The 17,703-nt window shown below is 42.9% G+C and overlaps 2 protein-coding genes across 5 annotated transcripts; one reads left to right on the top strand and one right to left on the bottom strand.

Moving 5' to 3' along the window:
• Nucleotides 1-434: 434 nt before the first annotated feature.
• On the bottom strand, nt 435-8,096 carry pcolce2b (procollagen C-endopeptidase enhancer 2b). Its single transcript, XM_083995581.1, has 9 exons — nt 7,900-8,096; nt 7,490-7,598; nt 6,843-7,098; nt 5,454-5,578; nt 5,103-5,239; nt 4,828-4,991; nt 3,724-3,807; nt 1,753-1,920; nt 435-1,351 (listed from the first exon to the last, which is right to left on the bottom strand). The coding sequence occupies exons 1-9, from the start codon at nt 8,034-8,036 to the stop codon at nt 1,221-1,223; spliced, it is 1,311 nt and encodes a 436-aa protein (XP_083851707.1). The 5' UTR covers nt 8,037-8,096; the 3' UTR covers nt 435-1,220.
• A 933-nt stretch (nt 8,097-9,029) lies between these two features.
• Nucleotides 9,030-17,617, top strand: u2surp (U2 snRNP-associated SURP domain containing; the record flags this gene model as incomplete). Of its 4 annotated transcripts, none has more annotated exons than XM_083995576.1 (26): nt 9,030-9,074; nt 9,910-10,008; nt 10,092-10,206; nt 10,378-10,505; nt 10,596-10,666; nt 10,788-10,876; nt 11,033-11,068; nt 11,179-11,261; nt 11,363-11,528; nt 11,633-11,844; nt 12,246-12,289; nt 13,965-14,069; nt 14,166-14,232; nt 14,361-14,524; nt 14,638-14,800; nt 14,928-15,007; nt 15,132-15,219; nt 15,330-15,467; nt 15,566-15,755; nt 15,847-15,927; nt 16,018-16,069; nt 16,175-16,322; nt 16,421-16,531; nt 16,624-16,751; nt 16,865-17,074; nt 17,192-17,615. In XM_083995576.1, 26 exons carry the CDS (start codon nt 9,030-9,032, stop codon nt 17,328-17,330), a joined length of 2,952 nt encoding a protein of 983 aa, XP_083851702.1. In that variant the 3' UTR covers nt 17,331-17,615. The 4 variants fall into 4 exon arrangements, with proteins under 4 accessions (XP_083851702.1, XP_083851703.1, XP_083851704.1 ...); XM_083995577.1 differs by having other exon boundaries at nt 16,889-17,074; XM_083995578.1 differs by lacking the exon at nt 11,033-11,068 and having other exon boundaries at nt 17,192-17,617.
• Between the last annotated feature and the right edge of the window lie 86 nt (nt 17,618-17,703).

Genomic DNA, 17,703 nt, shown 5'->3' on the forward strand with positions numbered 1-17,703 from the left:
TCCATGTGAGAGTCACATTACATACACCTGATCCATTCTCATGCTTAGCAGAGCATACTTGCCTTGACTGATCTCAGCTGACCAAGTCAAATATTATTTGTCATTCTTGAGTTTCCACCTGAAGGTTCTTGTACACAGACGGCAAATGAAAAGGAAAATGTTACAGGCGTTTTATTTGGGCAGATGACAACAATAAAATATAAATAATATTCACAGACTTTTTTTCATATGAAAATACTTTTTCATTTCATACCTCTTCCTTTTTCAAACAACGACAGTAAGTATATGCTGATCGCGGTGCTTTGCATCTGTAAACAAACTAAACAAAAGAGCTTTAGCTAGGAAGGTTCTCGTTTGTTTCACATAAAACCAGCATAAAAATATCTTTAAAAGAATCATGTATATATTAAATATTGCACTTAAATCACCACATTTAAAACTTACAAACCCTGCCAGGTAAAATTAAACACAAAAATGTATCGGCAGGTTGTTAACACCATCATTAAACCTCCAACAGCTGTAACAAATCCCCTTTGAATACCAGTGAGGCTTGAGATACTATAATGATTAGGTGATATTGTTGTTTAATGAAGACTAAATAATATGAAATCCAAGTCTTAACTTATATTGCACTCTACAGCCTCAAAGGAAAGTAAAAATTGACAGGCAAAATACGGAAATCTACTTTTATATTAGCGGTGCAATCATGGGATTTCAGAAAAAGATGTACAGACTGAAGATTTTAAAGAATCTGATTATTGTTTGTCTTATGAAACATCGGTCTGTGAAATGCTATACAACATATTCTGGGCTCCTGCTGCTGGCTACAGTATGATTCGCTGCTTGGGGCATGATAGGAATGTGATTACGGTACTAAGAGGACAGTGGACTGAGAATAGGGAAGGAAATTTCAACTAATTCTGTTGATGATTGTCTGAGGTTGCAAAAGAAACTAGGTAGTTTAATAGAGGACAGACTGGAAGGTCTTCACTTATTCTTGTTTGTTCTAAAACCATGCAAGCCTCAGCTAAAATTATAAATACACAAATCTTAATTCCCCCTAATGAAGATTTTGAGTTTTGTGCTGGCAGCCCTGCGTCCAGATTCAGTTTTTTTTTTTTTTTTTGAATGTCCTCTGTTTATGTTGTTGTTGAGTTTTGTCTAATTGTTTCCATCCACAGCTGAGCCTCAGGCGCACCAGTCCGCAGAGCTACTGGAACTCAGCATCGCTTGTTTTTCAGAACACTCAGTCCCTTCTGGTTCTTCGTCTTAAACGCCATGACGAAGTGTTGAGGGGCGATCTTCCCCCGGCCCTCCTCGTCCACCTGGCCCATGAAGATGTAGTTCAAGCCTGGTGAGGTCACACAAAAAAAACCTGAATGCAGTGGCGGAAACGGCAGAGACATTCAGGGAAGCCACAACATCAGAATCTCCACGCGGCACTCGTGTAGCATATGTTTATATGCAGAAAACATACATATAAACATATTGAATGCTTGACTGTTTGGACAGTGAGTTCTTCTGCTCACCTCACACTTTTTGGGCCGAGCGCTGTCAACTGAGTGTGACGGCACAGCAGAGGAAGCAACCTCAGAGCCATATGTTATTCAAAACAGTCAACCAGGAAACTGCACAGTGATTATTATCATTTAGATAATGACCAGTTTTCTGCAACAGTGATTTCATACATCAGAGAGTACATTCTGAAGAACAATGAACCAATTTAATTCCACTAGTGTGATGTACACTCACCTCTTCTGACAAATGGGCACTTCTTGCACAAGATAATGATCTTGGTGCTCATGGTCTTTCCTGCCTGTTGGATGGCCAGACTGCCTTCTTTATACACATTGATGATGGAGATGGTGGCGTACATACTTCCTCCTCTCATCGCCGCCGTAATGACAGTCCCTGTTATTACTGTTGCACACATACAAAAAAAAGGTGATGTAAAATTTAATTAAACATAACATATGTGCAGAAATACACCTGTAAATGTACAGGTTTGAATACATGTGTTTCAGTTTCACACACTTTCCCATAAACAAGAATCAAACTTGGAAGGACCAGGAGAAGTCAGTAATGCCTGCTAATACAACTGGAAGTCTAGGTTTCCTGTCAGGATGGGATTTGTAAAAGCCGGACTTACATGTGTAATCTTGAAAATTTAAAGCAAATGTTTCAGGATCAGAGAAAAGCCTGAAATTTACAGCGGGGACTTTTAGATAGAAACAAGCATTGTACAGTGAATCTGCTTTTTTATTTATAATCTGAGGCAAATGTGAACAATGTGTGCTTTTGATGTTTTTAATTATTGTGCTGTAAAAGATGTCATGATGAATTAACAACACAGGCACTCGACATTTCCTGTCAGGACTTTAACACTGGCCTTTTTATGGCTCCTCCATCCGCCTGTGAGTGAATAAAACCCAGAAAAACAACATCAAGGATACAGTGACTGTACATTTACACGATGAGCACTGCCAGCATATGGTTTATTAGAAAACCAAGTTAAATTTGACCCAAAGGCAGCTAAAATACTTCGCATGAGCAAACGTGACTCAAACTTATATGTTCTAAAATGAAATAAAAATATATATCCACAATTTTAGCTTTGTTTAAGTTAAAAAAAAAAACAGGAGATTACAAATCTGACACTATGAGAAATCATTTCACATGTCAATCGACCATCATTTATTAGCATACAGTTACGAAGTTGCTACCTACTCCATTTCCTGAGTCTTTTCTTTCTGCTGGTGCTAAAAATGTGACAAATGTACACAGTGAAGTTTGAGTTATTTCCTGTTTAGTCTAAGCAGGTCTCCAAAAGCCCAAGAAATACAGTTCTGTTGTTTGGACTGGACCTGATGTTTAGCGATGGCAGCAGAGTGATAGTGATGGAGCCAGTGGGGCAAGAGGTGAATCATGTCTCATACAGCATGGACAGGATTCTTTACACTGATGGCACCAATATGTCTGGACTCCAAATACTGTCTGTTTCATTTCCTGTCAGGGATGAGTCTATCCAGAGAGCTGCCTGTTCCACCGATGTTATTTTATCTGTTGCTACTGTAACACAGAGCAGAGAGCTCCTTTTGACAATTCAAAGTGCATCAAATGATGACTTTGAGTGTTTGTTAGCCAAACTAAGCTCAGTCGACTGTCTCTCTCATTCATTAAAATGTGAGGTAACATGTCTGATTCTGCACCCACATCACACAGGCAGCTTTTTCCACGTGCACCACCGCAACGCTCGCCTTTGCTCGGTTTCCCGACGCGAATCCAAGCGAGCTGCTTTGAAATGTCAGTCTAACGCATGTGGTAAACATCTCTGAGGGGAAAACATCACAGAGCGGGAGAGCAGCGAACGGTGGCCGAGCCCAAATCAACACGTTCATTTATCAACCACTTCCCCACAGTCAGAGGCTGAGCGTGTGTGTGTGTGTGTGTGTGTTTACACTGGAGGTAACTGTGTCCTACTGTATGCACTCCTTCACTTCCTGACAGCCTATCAAGGAAGTCTTTGAGAAAAAAAATCAGAGGAGCAGAGACAGTGACATGATCAGGACTAAAAAACTGCGTGTTAGAGGAGCTTTGGCTGCCGATGCTAGTGTGTGTTCTCCTGACGCAGATCTGAGGAGTCTCTGTACTGCTCAGATTCAGACTACGCAGGGAATATTATGTGTGTAACAGTAGATATGTTCAATAAGAGCTAGTTCTTACCAAAATTGCTGGAGCAGTAATTGCTCTCCAGTGTTCCTCGTCTTTTGCATTTCTGCTGGCACAGGGCGACAGAGTACTTCAGAGCTGAAAAGGCAGAGACACACACACACACACACACACACACATAAGAGAAAATTCAATCTCTGTAATTTTTGCCTGTCAATGATGCAAACGCATGTAAGTTATGGCTGCATCTGTTTCTACTGTGGTTTATTTCCAGACTATACTCTCAGCAGCACAAGAGCCTCTGCAAATGAATGGCTGTCGGCCTCAGAGACGATGTCCAGTGCGAAAACCGGCAAGATAATGTGACATGTGAACATCTGTTTTTTTGGAGTTAAGACATTGTTACTCGTCCATAAAGAAAAGAACCGCGACTTAAAGAAAATACAAGGTGGTTGTGTAAATATTCTTCCTACTGGAGAGGAGGAAAGTCAGGAACGATAAGCCAACCAGAGCATTGTCACAGTGTGACATCATGGCAGGGAAGCGCCAAAATATCCTGGCCTGACTAAGGGAAAAAACAACAGCGTGTGGGAATGAGAGTTTGAGTATGAAAATGAGCTGTGATTGCGGCTGCACACACACGCCCACGCCGTATAAGGACTTGTTTTGTGTACAGTTGACACAAGAGGAACGTGGGGAAAACATGTGCTGTCTTTGGCTGTGGAAACTGACGCATCACAACCGCACATTCATTAGTCGAGATCCACTCATTTGTTTGACTTTTTTCCTGTTGTTTGACCATTTTTATGTCAACAGAAGATTTGTATTTATGTTTCCTACGTCTTTATATGCAGTATAAATCAGCTCTGCTTCGCCGTCCACAACAACAAGCAGTCTGAAAAGAGCTCTGAAGAAATTAATTGTCTCCATATTTTATTATGTCTTCAGGATCACACTTGACTTCCTCCGTCTTTTGCCCAGATCTGCTATCTGAGGCAGATTCCAGATCTCCCCGTTGTGTTCAATACGAAAGATAAACCCCACATGTTAGCAAGAGAATCCAGTAGTACAAAGCCAATTTAGTCTCATAGCTACGTCAACAAATACAGATGTTAGAGGTCTTCCAGAGGTTTTTACTGGATAAAAGTTGCTACCTACGTATGGGCCTGGTGGTGACTGGCTGTGTGGTAGTGGTGGGTGGTATCGTGGTGGTGGGGAATTTCTTTGGTCTGAACTTGTAATGTCCAATGAAGCCGTCTGCGGTTAGACTGAGATCTGAGAGGAACTGGATTAGGAGCTGGTTCCCCTCGGAGAACACAGGCCTGCGGAGAGAGGCAGACAACCAGATGGAGGGTAAACCGAGATGAAGTCACATTTGCGGACGTTTTTTTGGGGGGGTAAATGAAAATCTTTCGGATGACAGAATCACCTACGCTGGGGGGCTGTCTCCACAGTATTTGCCGATCCTCTTGGCGTCATTGATTTCCGCGCCGTTGAAAATGGAGACGTGGTCGTAGCGGCAGTAGTTGTCTCTTTCCACGTCAAATTTCTCAAACTTGATCTCAATGATCTGCAGAGAAAAGGAAGCAAAGACATTTCTCAACTGTCACAAGCTTGTGATATCAGACTAGAGACTTCTCTGTCAGTTGTGGTTTGATGATGTCCACACCCATCACACTGAGTTGTGTGCATAGGCACTAGGTGACGTATTCCCTGTTAATGGCCAATACCCATTGACAGTACACCTCCATTTACTAATGAAAGCCTATTTCAGATATTCAGACCTGGTTCTTTGGTGCCACTATGTGCCAGGAGCAGGTGACTCCAGCTGGGTAGTCCTTCTCGGGCCAGTTGGGGGTTTTGAAACTCCCAGAGGGTTTGTCCAGTCTGCCTCCACAGTACTGATCCCCTGTGAAGAAAGGACTGACGTTAATCTTGGATCATCATCACAACTCTGATTGCACAATTCTCATTTGCACAGATCTGCAGAATGAAGGAAATTACTCATATTAGCCATCCTGTTGAAGGCGGGGATGGTGTGTAAATGATATGATCATGGAATTAACCATGTGTCCTCTTCAAAAGGCGCTCTCATTGCCTTCTTTGTTATTATGAGCAGCCTAAAAAGCAAGTCACTCATTAGTCCCGTGCAGCGTGCGGTTTTAAAGAGACGACGTACATCTGAAAGACATCAGTGTAATAACCTCAAAAGCTCTTCAGACTGTCAAAGGACCGAATCTCTTAAAGACATGTTTTCTTTTGTAACATACACTTAGATTGATGTGTTCTTTCCAACAAGTCTTTAAGAAGTACAATTTAGTACTGACACAAAAATAGATACTCAACAAACGGAGAACATGTCGTGCCTTACAGCTTTGACAACACAGAGACAGTATAGCAACAGTCTATCTGCTGCCATCCACTGTGTAAGAGCCAAGCTGGTTAATAGACATTGTCTATTACAGCTGACAGCTCCTTGGGCACAGAGAACCAGCCATTAAAATTCCACAAAAACAATAGAGGAGGCTTTTTTTTTGCAACCGTGCAGAGAGGAAACAGCTCATTCAACTCTAAGTGATACTTCTGACCTGTGCTTTCTGCTGAAGTGCTCTCAAAAAAAGAAAGAGGTTTCAGTGAGAAATTCCACATCGGGACGTGAGAGGTGTTGAGATGTTGCTCTCTTTTTGTCCACAAGCTGGAATCTTAAACAAACCGCCTTGTCTCTGACAAGTCCAAATCCACAAAGGTCACTGACTTTTACTGAGAAAGAAAGAAAAAACTACACTCGCTTTTGTTTTACAGTTACTGCTGAGCTCTGCTAAAGGAGGTAAATGTCTTCTTTCTCTGTCTGGGCAGCGTGGTACCCTGTGATGACCTCACTTGGGCAACTGGTCGTTAAACAGCCTTGTTAATTTGCTCCATAAAGATTGACCTTCTGCCCAAACAGACACACTCCCAAGCCAGTATCAGATTCCTTCATGGAAGCAGTGAAGTCATGACTGAGACAAAATCCCACGTGGCTCCGTAGGCTATTACATGCTTGGGTAGCGGCAAGATATTTTCTACACAGATGCTGCACAGGCAGACTTGGCACCTATATGAGTAAGTAAGACAGCAACTCTAGAGGACCATTCTCTCAGCTTCTTCTTCCATCCATGTTGGCTTTGACTTACCTCTCTCGTGGGGGTGGGCAGCAGAGAAAACAGCCAGGAAACCACTCCCAGCGGTGTTCGCATCGGATACCATCTGCAGGAGCATCTTGTTGCCCGTGGAAACCAGAGCTCCTGGCTTGAATGTCCCACAGAAGCGACCAAGTCTCTGCCCATTGGCGTGGCCGCTGTAAACATCCACATAGTCGTAGCGGCACAGGTTGTCACTCTCCAGGTCGATAAAGCGGAATGACAGGACCACCACCTTACCCTCAGGGACCTGGGTGGGAATTTACAGAGAGCATTAAACCTCACTTTCAAGTTACCGATAGTTTTACAACAATAATTTCCACATGATTTTTTACATTTTACCAAACCTGAGACATGTGTGTGTGTGTGTGTGATCAGGGTACAGTTGCAGCTGTTTCAGCTTCACTATTTCAAAGTACAGTCATATAGAGCAGCCTGTCAGCAGAAAAAAGCTGCTTTAAGCTGCTGTGGTTGAGTATTTTTAGAAGGAAATTAGGAGTTTGGGGTTAGTGAAAGAGCAGGCTATCAGATTCTGCAGCTGTTTGGTGTGTTTTTAACAGGTTCACAATCAGTTTGATCACTGCCATTTCCTGGGCAATGAAAGCAAAGCAAAACATGTGAATATGAATGTTGGGACTCACTGTGATTCTCCACACACATTTGGTGTTTGGAGGGTAAACTCCTGGGTACCCCTGGCTCCCGATTACTCCGGACTCCCCTGTGATGTTTCCTCCGCATGTGAAGATTTGTCTGGGGAAGGAGGGGTGGATGAGAATGGTTTGTAAATTTCAAACAGCAAAAGACAGTGATGTGTTGAAATTAATATGAGCATTATAACGACAGCCTGCGGTTGATTTAATACAGATTTAATTCTTCGCCAATGCGCCACATGTCCCGACTGGAGGCAGCGCAGACTGCAGAATATTCCTCTATAGGTAAACTCCAGCTCCTCCACAGACTGCATGGGATCCTTGACACCTTGCGCACAGATCAAGCTTCCAAATTCATAGGGAAAAAAATAAAATAAAAATGTAAATAAATAAAGATGTACCTCTGCTGAGTCTGCGCACAGACCTCTGCCAAAAACAGTAGACTCCATGCGCAAAAAATACTGCATGTTCTCCACATTGTTGGGTTAACAGAGCAGCAGCTACGCCTGTTTTCGCCCCGTGGCAGCATGAATGGCATTGTGTTCAGCAGCGCAAACGGTGGGGGGAAAAAGTACCCAGGAGTTCCTGCGGGGAGTTTCAGTAACTGCAAGCTGGAGCAGATGAATATAGCGTTTGTTCTGCGTGGTTGGAGGGAGGGAGCACAGGCGGCTGCTTTTTCCCAAAAAAAAAAAAAAAAAAAAAAAAAAACCATTAGGGTATGGACGCGTTGGGAGGGTGTGGGGTCCTGCATTAGTTTCATGCGCCACCTGGTCTGAAAAAACCTGGGAGGAGATGGCATGAAGAAACTTGACTCAAGTAGTCATAGATAAACTTTGTTATTACAGTGAATATGAACTGACAGAGACTTTATTAACAGCCTGCACATGTAGTGTCGATGCAGTACATTAACCAAATGTGAACTGATCGGATTTGAAGTGAGAGAAAACAACCAAGGCTTTGTCTTCTAGGAATGTGAAGTTTACACTTGCTGACACATCATTAAATATGATTACTGAAATCACCGTAGGCTGTACAGAATAATGCGCACAGGTATAATGTTGAGTTGAGTGATAGAGAGCGAGAGCGCCACCTGCTGGAGTTATGCTTTAATAACCATTGGCTGCTGCTACACATTTTTATTACAGCTCGAAATTACTGTGCAGAGTTTGTAGCCTACTGTGTGTAGACCATATTTATTTTGTAACCAACCACGACAGCGAAATGACAGGATGTCATGCAGTCTGTGCAGTTTTGTAGAGCCTGTCTGTTGTTAATGCGAAGCCGCGACTCTGAAGCTATTAAAAATTAAAGGAAGTGAGAAAATATGTTTTTATTTACTACTCAACCCATATTTTTTTTACAAGTCTCTTGATTTTTTTTCATGTTTATTTGAATATAAACGTGGGCAGGAAAGAGACTGGAGAAAATAAGTTGAACCACCGTTGATTCGGTGCTCGACTGTGCCTCCTGGGGCTTCACATTTGTCACTATCTTGTACTCGACGATCGATTTTATTTTAGTTCCACAAAAGATGGCGGACCGAACGCCTGGTGGCTCTCAAAAAGCTAGCGCTAAGGTGAATTTACCTTTTTTACTCGCATTAGCTAGGTCTCGTCTGTCGTAATGAAAATGTCAAAGACAGCATGCTTGTACAACTTTGGGGTATTTACTTGTTTGTAGCACGCAGGAGACGAGAGTTGCGAGTGGAGCGCAGCGTTGTGAGCTAACTACCAACACGCTAAAGCTAACCTTTGGCTATCCGGCACCGCGGCCACACTGGCTAATTCAGCTAAGCTAACGATTTGAGCAGGACTAGCCAGGGCAGTGGGCCCAGAAAGGAATGCTGTCGCACTACTAGCTGATAATATTTACATTGCTAGGACTCAAAACAGAGAAGCGTCTACACATAGTTCAATTACGACATAGAAAACGTCATATTTGGGAACACGGGCCTTCATCCTTTAGCTCGTTGTAGTAGCTAGTCACTGGCCGCTTCACGCATTCTGTCGGTGGCGGTGCAGCAGATACCAGCTTGTTAGGCCTCTGGCTAATTTTTACTTACTTGTTGTTACTTCCTGATGCCCGGCTGCAACTACATGGATAGTATGCAGGGGACGCTACATGCAGATTGACAATCAAATGTCTTGGAGCAAACTACGAACTCCTTTTCTGTGTAATTCGAGTGACGTGGTGTCAACGTAAAAAACCCGCTAAACTTCCCTGTCAACATGGGCACTGCCAGTTTTAAGGATCCACCTGTCAACAAAAACAATAACTACTGTAACTAGAGCAGTAGCCATGTATTTGATTGCGGCCCTAATGTGTAATGTGCATCAACCGAGATTTACATTAACATGATGATGTGAAATACCTGTTGAAAGTAATTTAATGTGCTTTGTTTACATGGGCAGGCGCTGCTTGAGAGCAAACTAAAGTCTTTTAGCATTGGCAAGATGGCAGTGGCAAAGAGGACACTAAGTAAAAAGGAACAAGATGAAATCAAGAAAAAAGTAAGTATGGAGTGCCTCGGGAGTCTGTAATGCTTCTCAGCAATTCAGTCAATGTGTTTATTGAATGATTTTTCTGTGTTCAGGAGGATGAGCGGGCAGCAGCGGAGATTTATGAGGAGTTCCTTGCTGCTTTTGAAGGTGGAGGGGAGGGCAAAGTCAAAGCCTTTGTTCGCGGTGGTGTTGCAAATGCTACCAAAGGTACAGGATTTACATAATCTTTTTCCTGCACAGATTGCTTGATATGTAAATGCACAAGAACAGTTGCTGAGTCCACATGTTCTGACATGGGCTAATGAATTGATAATACAGTAAGGCTGAAATTTAGAGCATGCCTTCTTTTTTTCTTCTTCTTTTTTTTTTTTTTTACAGAAGAAGCAGCTGCTGATGAAAAGAAAGGAAAGTTGTACAAACCCAAGTCACGATTTGAGTCCCAAACAACAAAAAGCTTCTTGCCTTTGGAAACCCCGCCTCAGTTTTTGGCATTAGACAAAAGACATGTGAGTACTTTCACAGTAGCCTCTCGGTATTGCTAGTAGAAGTAATGCTTTGTTTATGGAGCTAATAAGGTTTCCACATCTGTGTTTTAGCCTGTGAAGAAAAGCAATGAAAAGGAGAAAAAGAAGAGCAACCTGGAGCTCTTCAAAGAAGAACTTAAACAGTAAGCTTTTTTCAACTGAATTTAAAATTTCAATGGTGGAATAGTTATGTAAAAAGAACAGACGTTGAGACACGTTTAGCAAAATTTGTACCTAAGTTCACATTATGTTTTTTACCAACAGAATACAGGAGGAAAGGGATGAGAGACACAAGATGAAGGGACGTGTCAGTCGCTTCGAACCTCTCTCAGGATTGGACGGAAGACGCTCATGTAAGTGTCATGCTCCATGTTGGTCTTCCATGTCCTAACTTGGCCTGAAACGGCCCTGTTCTGCACACTTTGCTCCGCCCCCCACCCCTCCACCCCCACCCCCTTGTCCACTTTTGCCCTGAAACAAAATTTATACTGCTTTTCTGCTTCTTTTAGCGGATGGTTCTTCAAGAAGAAACCGTCCGTCCAGTGGTAATTGCGACTTAATCTAGTGGCTGTGAATACCTTCATCTTGCAAAAGAAACTATGTTGTCCTGTCAGACAGCCGTAGGAAATTCTTCTCTTTTTCTATGTCTCTGCAGTTTTGGATGATTGTGCACCAGGTTCCCATGATGTAGGAGACCCATCCACTACCAACTTGTATCTGGGAAACATCAATCCACAGGTGAATTTGTATAGAATAACACAATACTTCTATGCCTTATGTAGGTTATGTCCTTTTCTGAGGTAGTAATCGTCCCTGTGTGTATTTTATTAATTTTGTAGATGAATGAGGAGATGCTGTGTCAAGAGTTTGGCCGATATGGCCCGCTGGCCAGCGTGAAGATCATGTGGCCAAGGACGGACGAGGAGAGGGCTCGGGAGAGGAACTGTGGCTTTGTGGCTTTCATGAACAGGAGGGATGCAGAGCGAGCACTCAAGAACCTAAACGGTACAAAGCTGTGCTTCTTTATGAAATAAAGTCACGACAAACTTGTGTTCATTCCAGCCCTTGTAATATTTGTATATATGTAATGTATATATTTGCCCCTACAGGAAAGATGATAATGAACTTTGAGATGAAATTAGGATGGGGCAAAGGTGTGCCCATCCCACCCCACCCCATCTACATCCCTCCTTCCATGATGGAGCACACACTCCCACCACCTCCCTCTGGCCTTCCCTTCAACGCACAGCCGCGGGAGAGGCTAAAGAACCCCAATGCTCCCCTGCTTCCTCCACCCAAAAACAAGGAGGAGTTTGAGAAGGTAACTCAGCATGCCAGCCTAGGGTTTTCTCATGGGTTATGGCAGTGTTTTGTTTATTTTGCTGGTAAGATGTTAGCCTTTGTAGCCTCAGTCAGTGCAGGTAATGATCCTAGTTTCTGTAAGTGATAGATTTTGTCCAGTTCACTGAATTAGATTAGTTGCACTATATGCAGTATCAAAGTGAAATGTTAGTGTGTGTGGAAACTGCTCAGTGTTACAGACAAGTGTTTATGGTTAAGGAAGTGTCAGAGGTGTTTGGCCTTTTGTAAAACTGACAGCAGTAAAGGAAAGTTGTTGTCTTTTTTTGCACCTTTTAAATGCATTTTACATATTTTTCACCTGTTGCCTTTTTAACAATACTCACGTTCTATGTTTATTATCTGATGTGACTTCATATACAGACTCTGTCGCAAGCCATAGTCAAAGTGGTTATCCCAACAGAAAGGTACATGTTTTTCTTTTTTTAAATTGGTGTTCAAACTTAGAACAAAAAAAAAACATCCCATAATGAAGCTAAAAAAAAGTTTGATCGGTTGATCACTGCATGCTACAGGGGGCTGGTCAGTGTGGGTGAGCAATGGTTGAGGCAACTGTACGATGTCTTCATATTAGTACATAGAAAAATACTGACTTCTGAAGTTTGTCGTGTACCTCTCTCTTTCACATCCCACCATCATTCATATTTCTTCTTCAATATGTAGCAACACGTCATTATAGAGCTTATTTAATGTGCTGATCATGACTCTAGTCCATCACAGTTCCACTCCATACATCAACATTTTTTATTGTGTTGCTCAGCCCCTAGTGACATGATATTCTGCCACATACATACATAGCCTGCCGATTCTAGATCCGTAGTTGTGGAAACCTGCTCTCTGACCATTGCTCACACAGACCGTCTTCCCCCTTGGCCTCTGTCACCCTATCGGGAGCTCAGTAAATCTGGCCCCTGCCAACAAATCCAAACTTGCCAGCATTAGTCTCTCTATGACCTTTGACATTGGCCTTGGTGAGCAGCACAAGTTGAACTGTCTGCAGCAGCGAGGGACCTGAAAAGCATCATGGGATGGATTGGGAAAGTATACAGAATTTTACCCCGCCATTGGTACGATCGGCTCCAATACAAGTAAATGTGATCTGTGTTGTCAAATGAAAGACATCCTTTGTCTTGTTGGCCACTTTAGGCTTATTGTATGCAGCCTTCACCATGTATCGCCCCCCAAATTTGGCACAAAAGAACTCTTAGTGATCCCATTTGCACTGTCTTCAGTCATTCCCAACAGCACCAATAGATAACCTGTTTAGCTTATTTAGGCCAACAATCCTATACTGCTTTGGTTCTTCTTCACTTCACTTTAGTCAGGAGATGAGTGGGTATTGAAAGGCACTGTATTGACACAACGTTTCAGCTAATACAGTGCCTTGTCAATGTCTCGCTCCTACTTTCCCAACTTCGTCAGCTTCATTTGTTCCCCATTTTGCGAAATTTGGAAGAAGAAGAAGGGGTCAAGGCAGTGCAATGTAATCACAACCTGTTGCACTGTCGCCTCAAAGAACATGACGACAAACTTGAAACAGTATATAAACAATTAAAAAGAAATCAGCTGTTCCTTGATTTGTTAGTTAATTCTTTTGATTAGCGTCAATGTTTCACTGATATCAGTTGTGTTTTAATTAGACTTGGCAGCATTTATTCATTGATGTTCTAAATAGGCCCAGAGGCATAGTCACAGTTGCACTTAATTTATGCCTGGTCTCTGACACTGACAATTTTATCTGTATTAAGATATGCATCACCCTGTCCTTTTATTTGACTCTTATCAGTGGTAACTTATGAATACATGGATGTTGTTAATCTCCGGCTGAGCTGTTGAGGCGAAGCTCTCTGCCAGGTATTTAGCAAGTGTTACCACAGCTGTCCACCACATGCACTGTACCATCTGTATATGGTAGCAGTTACGCCCTGATGAAATTTCTCGTGTTACCCATGTGTCTTTGGTAAGGTTGTTTTAAGTGTCAGACCGCCAAGCATAAATTAACGTTTAAAAGGCAGGCTTTTTATAGTGCTCAAAAATCAGGCCAGTCTGAATCTGTTTGCTTTAACTGTGTTTTTCTTGTAGGAATTTGCTCTCTCTCATCCACCGAATGATCGAGTTTGTGGTGCGTGAAGGCCCAATGTTTGAAGCCATGATCATGAACAGAGAAATCAACAATCCCATGTACAGGTAGGGCCAACTGCACGTCACGGTCATGCTTCATGCATTAATTGCGATGAGTCCTGTTTTTTCCTGAGTTGTGATGGTTTTTACTTTTCCTCCCAGGTTTCTATTTGAGAACCAGAGCCCAGCACACGTGTACTACCGGTGGAAGCTCTACTCCATACTACAGGTTTGATTTCTGTGTTTAGAGACCGCGTGAGTTCAGCACAAAATGTCAACCCGTGCAGCCCACATGTAAGAAACACATTAGGATCATTGTCTAGATGCTCTACTCACTGTAAATTATTTCCTTCTCAGGGTGAGGCACCGGGCAAATGGCGAACAGACGACTTTAGGATGTTTAAAAATGGCTCCTTGTGGCGCCCGCCGCCTCTTAATCCATACCTCCATGGTCCTTACGATGATGGTGACGAAGAGGAGGAAGAGGAAGAATCCAGCAAGAAAGGCTGCTTGAAAGAAGAGTAATTCTCATACTAACTTAACTAGTAATAAATTGCAGCATAATCTATTAAATCGGCCTGCAGTTAAAGTGACCGCTGTTTGAGTTCTGCGTAACTGTCCTCCATCTCTGCAGAGAGCGGGACAAGCTGGAGGAGATGTTGCGCGGTCTGACTCCCAGGAGGGGAGACATTGCAGAAGCCATGCTGTTTTGTCTCAGCCACGCTGAAGCTGCTGAAGAAATTGTGGAGTGTGTAACGGAGTCACTCTCCATCCTCAAGACCCCTCTTCCCAAGAAGGCAAGTTAGAGCGCTGAGCCTCTGCTCCAAAAAGGAGCCAATAACCTGATGTCAGATTTAATGGTAAACAGTTACCAAAATGTTTTCTTGTTTACACTCATTCACATTTTTCTCTTTGACGGTCCAGATTGCCAGGTTGTATCTCGTTTCTGACGTGCTGTATAACTCTTCTGCCAAAGTAACCAACGCGTCTTACTATAGAAAATAGTAAGTTCTTTGATTTATTTACAGCACTATGACTATTACACAGTGCTGTCAATTTAACATTAACATACCAATGATTAACTGCCCTTTTTCATATGCAAATAATAACTCTTATTTTTCTCAACAGTTTTGAGACAAAGCTTTGCCAGATTTTCGCTGACCTCAATTCAACATACAAGTCGATACAGGGTCACCTGCAGAGTGAAAACTTTAAGGTACCAAATGTCAATCACTTCCTGTTTAGTGAACTGAACACATTATATAGTTGACATAGTTAGCGATCCTGGTCATTTAACCATCCTCCTTGTTTTCTTCTGTGTTGCAGCAACGTGTAATGTCATGTTTCCGGGCGTGGGAGGACTGGGCTGTATATCCTGACCCCTTCCTCATTAAGCTGCAGAACATCTTCCTGGGTCTGGTTAATCTCGCTGCAGAGAAGGAGCCTGTAATCGTCGTCCCCGAGGTAAATGATTAAACAAAACTTGTCCAGTGTAATGTTTTCTTAACCTATCCCATCGGTTAGTTAACTCCCAGCTTGATTGTTTTTGTACTTTGTCCCAGCCTGAGCCAGCAGAGGACATTGACGGGGCTCCAATAGGGGAGTATGTGGACGGTTGTCCACTGGAGGATGTAGATGGGGTGCCAATTGACGCTGGAACCATTGATGGCGCTCCTATTGATGGCGCGCCTCTCGATGACCTAGATGGTGTTCCCATCAAACCCATGGAAGAGGACATAGATGGAATACCTTGTGAGCATTACAGATACTTATGTTGGGTATGTGGTGGTAGTTAGTGATGTATGCAGCAGTAACCAAGTGTCTCATTTTCCTTGTTCCATAGTGGATCAGTCCAAGGAAGCAACCTTCAAGGTAGCACCCTCGAAATGGGAAGCAGTGGACGAGGCAGAGTTAGAATCTCAAGGTGAGTCCATCACTCTGAGTAGAATGATAATTGTGTGTGTAAAGTTGCTTTTATATTTACCATGGTGCCATTTCTTACTTTGCTCCTCAGCTGTCACAACATCAAAGTGGGAGATATTTGAGCAGCCAGAAGAAACAAAAGGGTGAGTTGTTTAGTGTTTCCCATCTTTTCACTCCATGCTCTGTTTTGTGACATTGCAAATACTTTGGTGCACTATAAACTTGATGAACTGTTTCCATCTCTGCAGAGATGATGACGACACTGACGATGATGACAGGAGCCCTCGCTCAGACGATAACCAGAGCTACTCCAACCCCATCAGAGACGACTCGGATGTTAAAGCCAAGATGTCTGAGATGAATGAGGAGAAGCGCTCAAAGCTTAGAGAGATCGAGGTAATTTATAAATACAACAAACCCCCTTTCAACATGGCCCGACATAATGTATGCAGTGTTTTGCTAACCATTTTGCTTTTCTTGCGTTGTTAACCAAGGTTAAGGTCATGAAGTTCCAGGATGAGTTGGAGTCAGGGAAAAGGCCAAAGAAGCCAGGCCAGAGTATCCAGGAGCAGGTGGAGCATTACAGGGACAGACTACTACAAAAGGTACTGAATGTGAAACCCTGCAAATTTCACCAAGACTGATATCAAATACAGAAATGAACATTGGGGTCATTTATTGTGTTAATTCATTGTAGGAAAAAGAAAAGGAGAAACTTGAACGGGAGAAAGAGAGGGAGAAGAAAGAGAAGGAGAAAGCTGAGGCACGGCTGAAAGACTTGAAGAAGGAAAAGGAGAAGGAGGACACGCCAACCAGGAAAGAGAGGTGAGATAACTGTTGGGCAGGTTACAATGCAGTGTCGGCACTGCCACTAAAGGTGGAGTGTTTCAGAATGAACTTCATACAACATCAGATTTGTTTAATTTCCCATCTGACAGATATTTGTCCCCTCGGGTTGACAGGAAGCGGCGCCACAGTGGGTCACCGAGCCCGACACGGAGTAGCACCAGACGAGGCCGGTCGTCTTCTCCCCGTTCAGAGCGGTCGGAAAGATCAGAACGCTCCGACCGATCGTACTCAAAAGACACATCCTCCCGCACCACCCATAAAGATTCCCCTCGATCCAGCAACAAAAAATCCTCAAAAAGGTAAGACAGTCTGTCAGCTGCAACTTCTACTGTATGCCTACATTTTACCACAGTCCTCACTTATGATTACTTGCAGTACAGTTGTCGATATTAAGAATCGTTCTTTTGTCCCTCTAGATCTCCCTCATCACCTCGCACACCCAAACGATCTCGGAGGTCGCGCTCCAGGACGCCCAAGAAGTCAGCTAAAAAGTCCCGTTCCAAATCAAGGTCTCCTCACAGGTCTCACAAAAAATCAAAGAAGAGCAAACACTGACACGTCATTTCCGTTAACCCCCACCCCTCCCTCATTCTCCCCTTCTCTACGCCGTGTTGTATAAAAGATTGACTGAGTGATTTCGGCAGCTGAAGATCTCTGCCCAAATGTTAATGTATAGACAATGAAGAGTGGCGGGTATTGCATGGGTTGCCATCTGGTGTATCAAATGGATGGGGCCATTGCTGTTTTATATTGTACAAAAAAAATGTGCTTGTGTGTCCTGATTCCCATCCACCTCCCAGTGGAAATTCATCCATGTGGTAGACCACACCCATACAGAGTGTGATGACAATAGTCTTATATTCATGCTGTCATTTTCTGTTTTTGTAGTTCACATTAAAAAGAATTCCTAATAAGCAAGTGTCATTTT

This window comes from Trachurus trachurus (genome assembly GCF_905171665.1).
Source record: "Trachurus trachurus genome assembly, chromosome: 20".
Taxonomy (NCBI): Eukaryota; Metazoa; Chordata; class Actinopteri; order Carangiformes; family Carangidae; genus Trachurus; species Trachurus trachurus.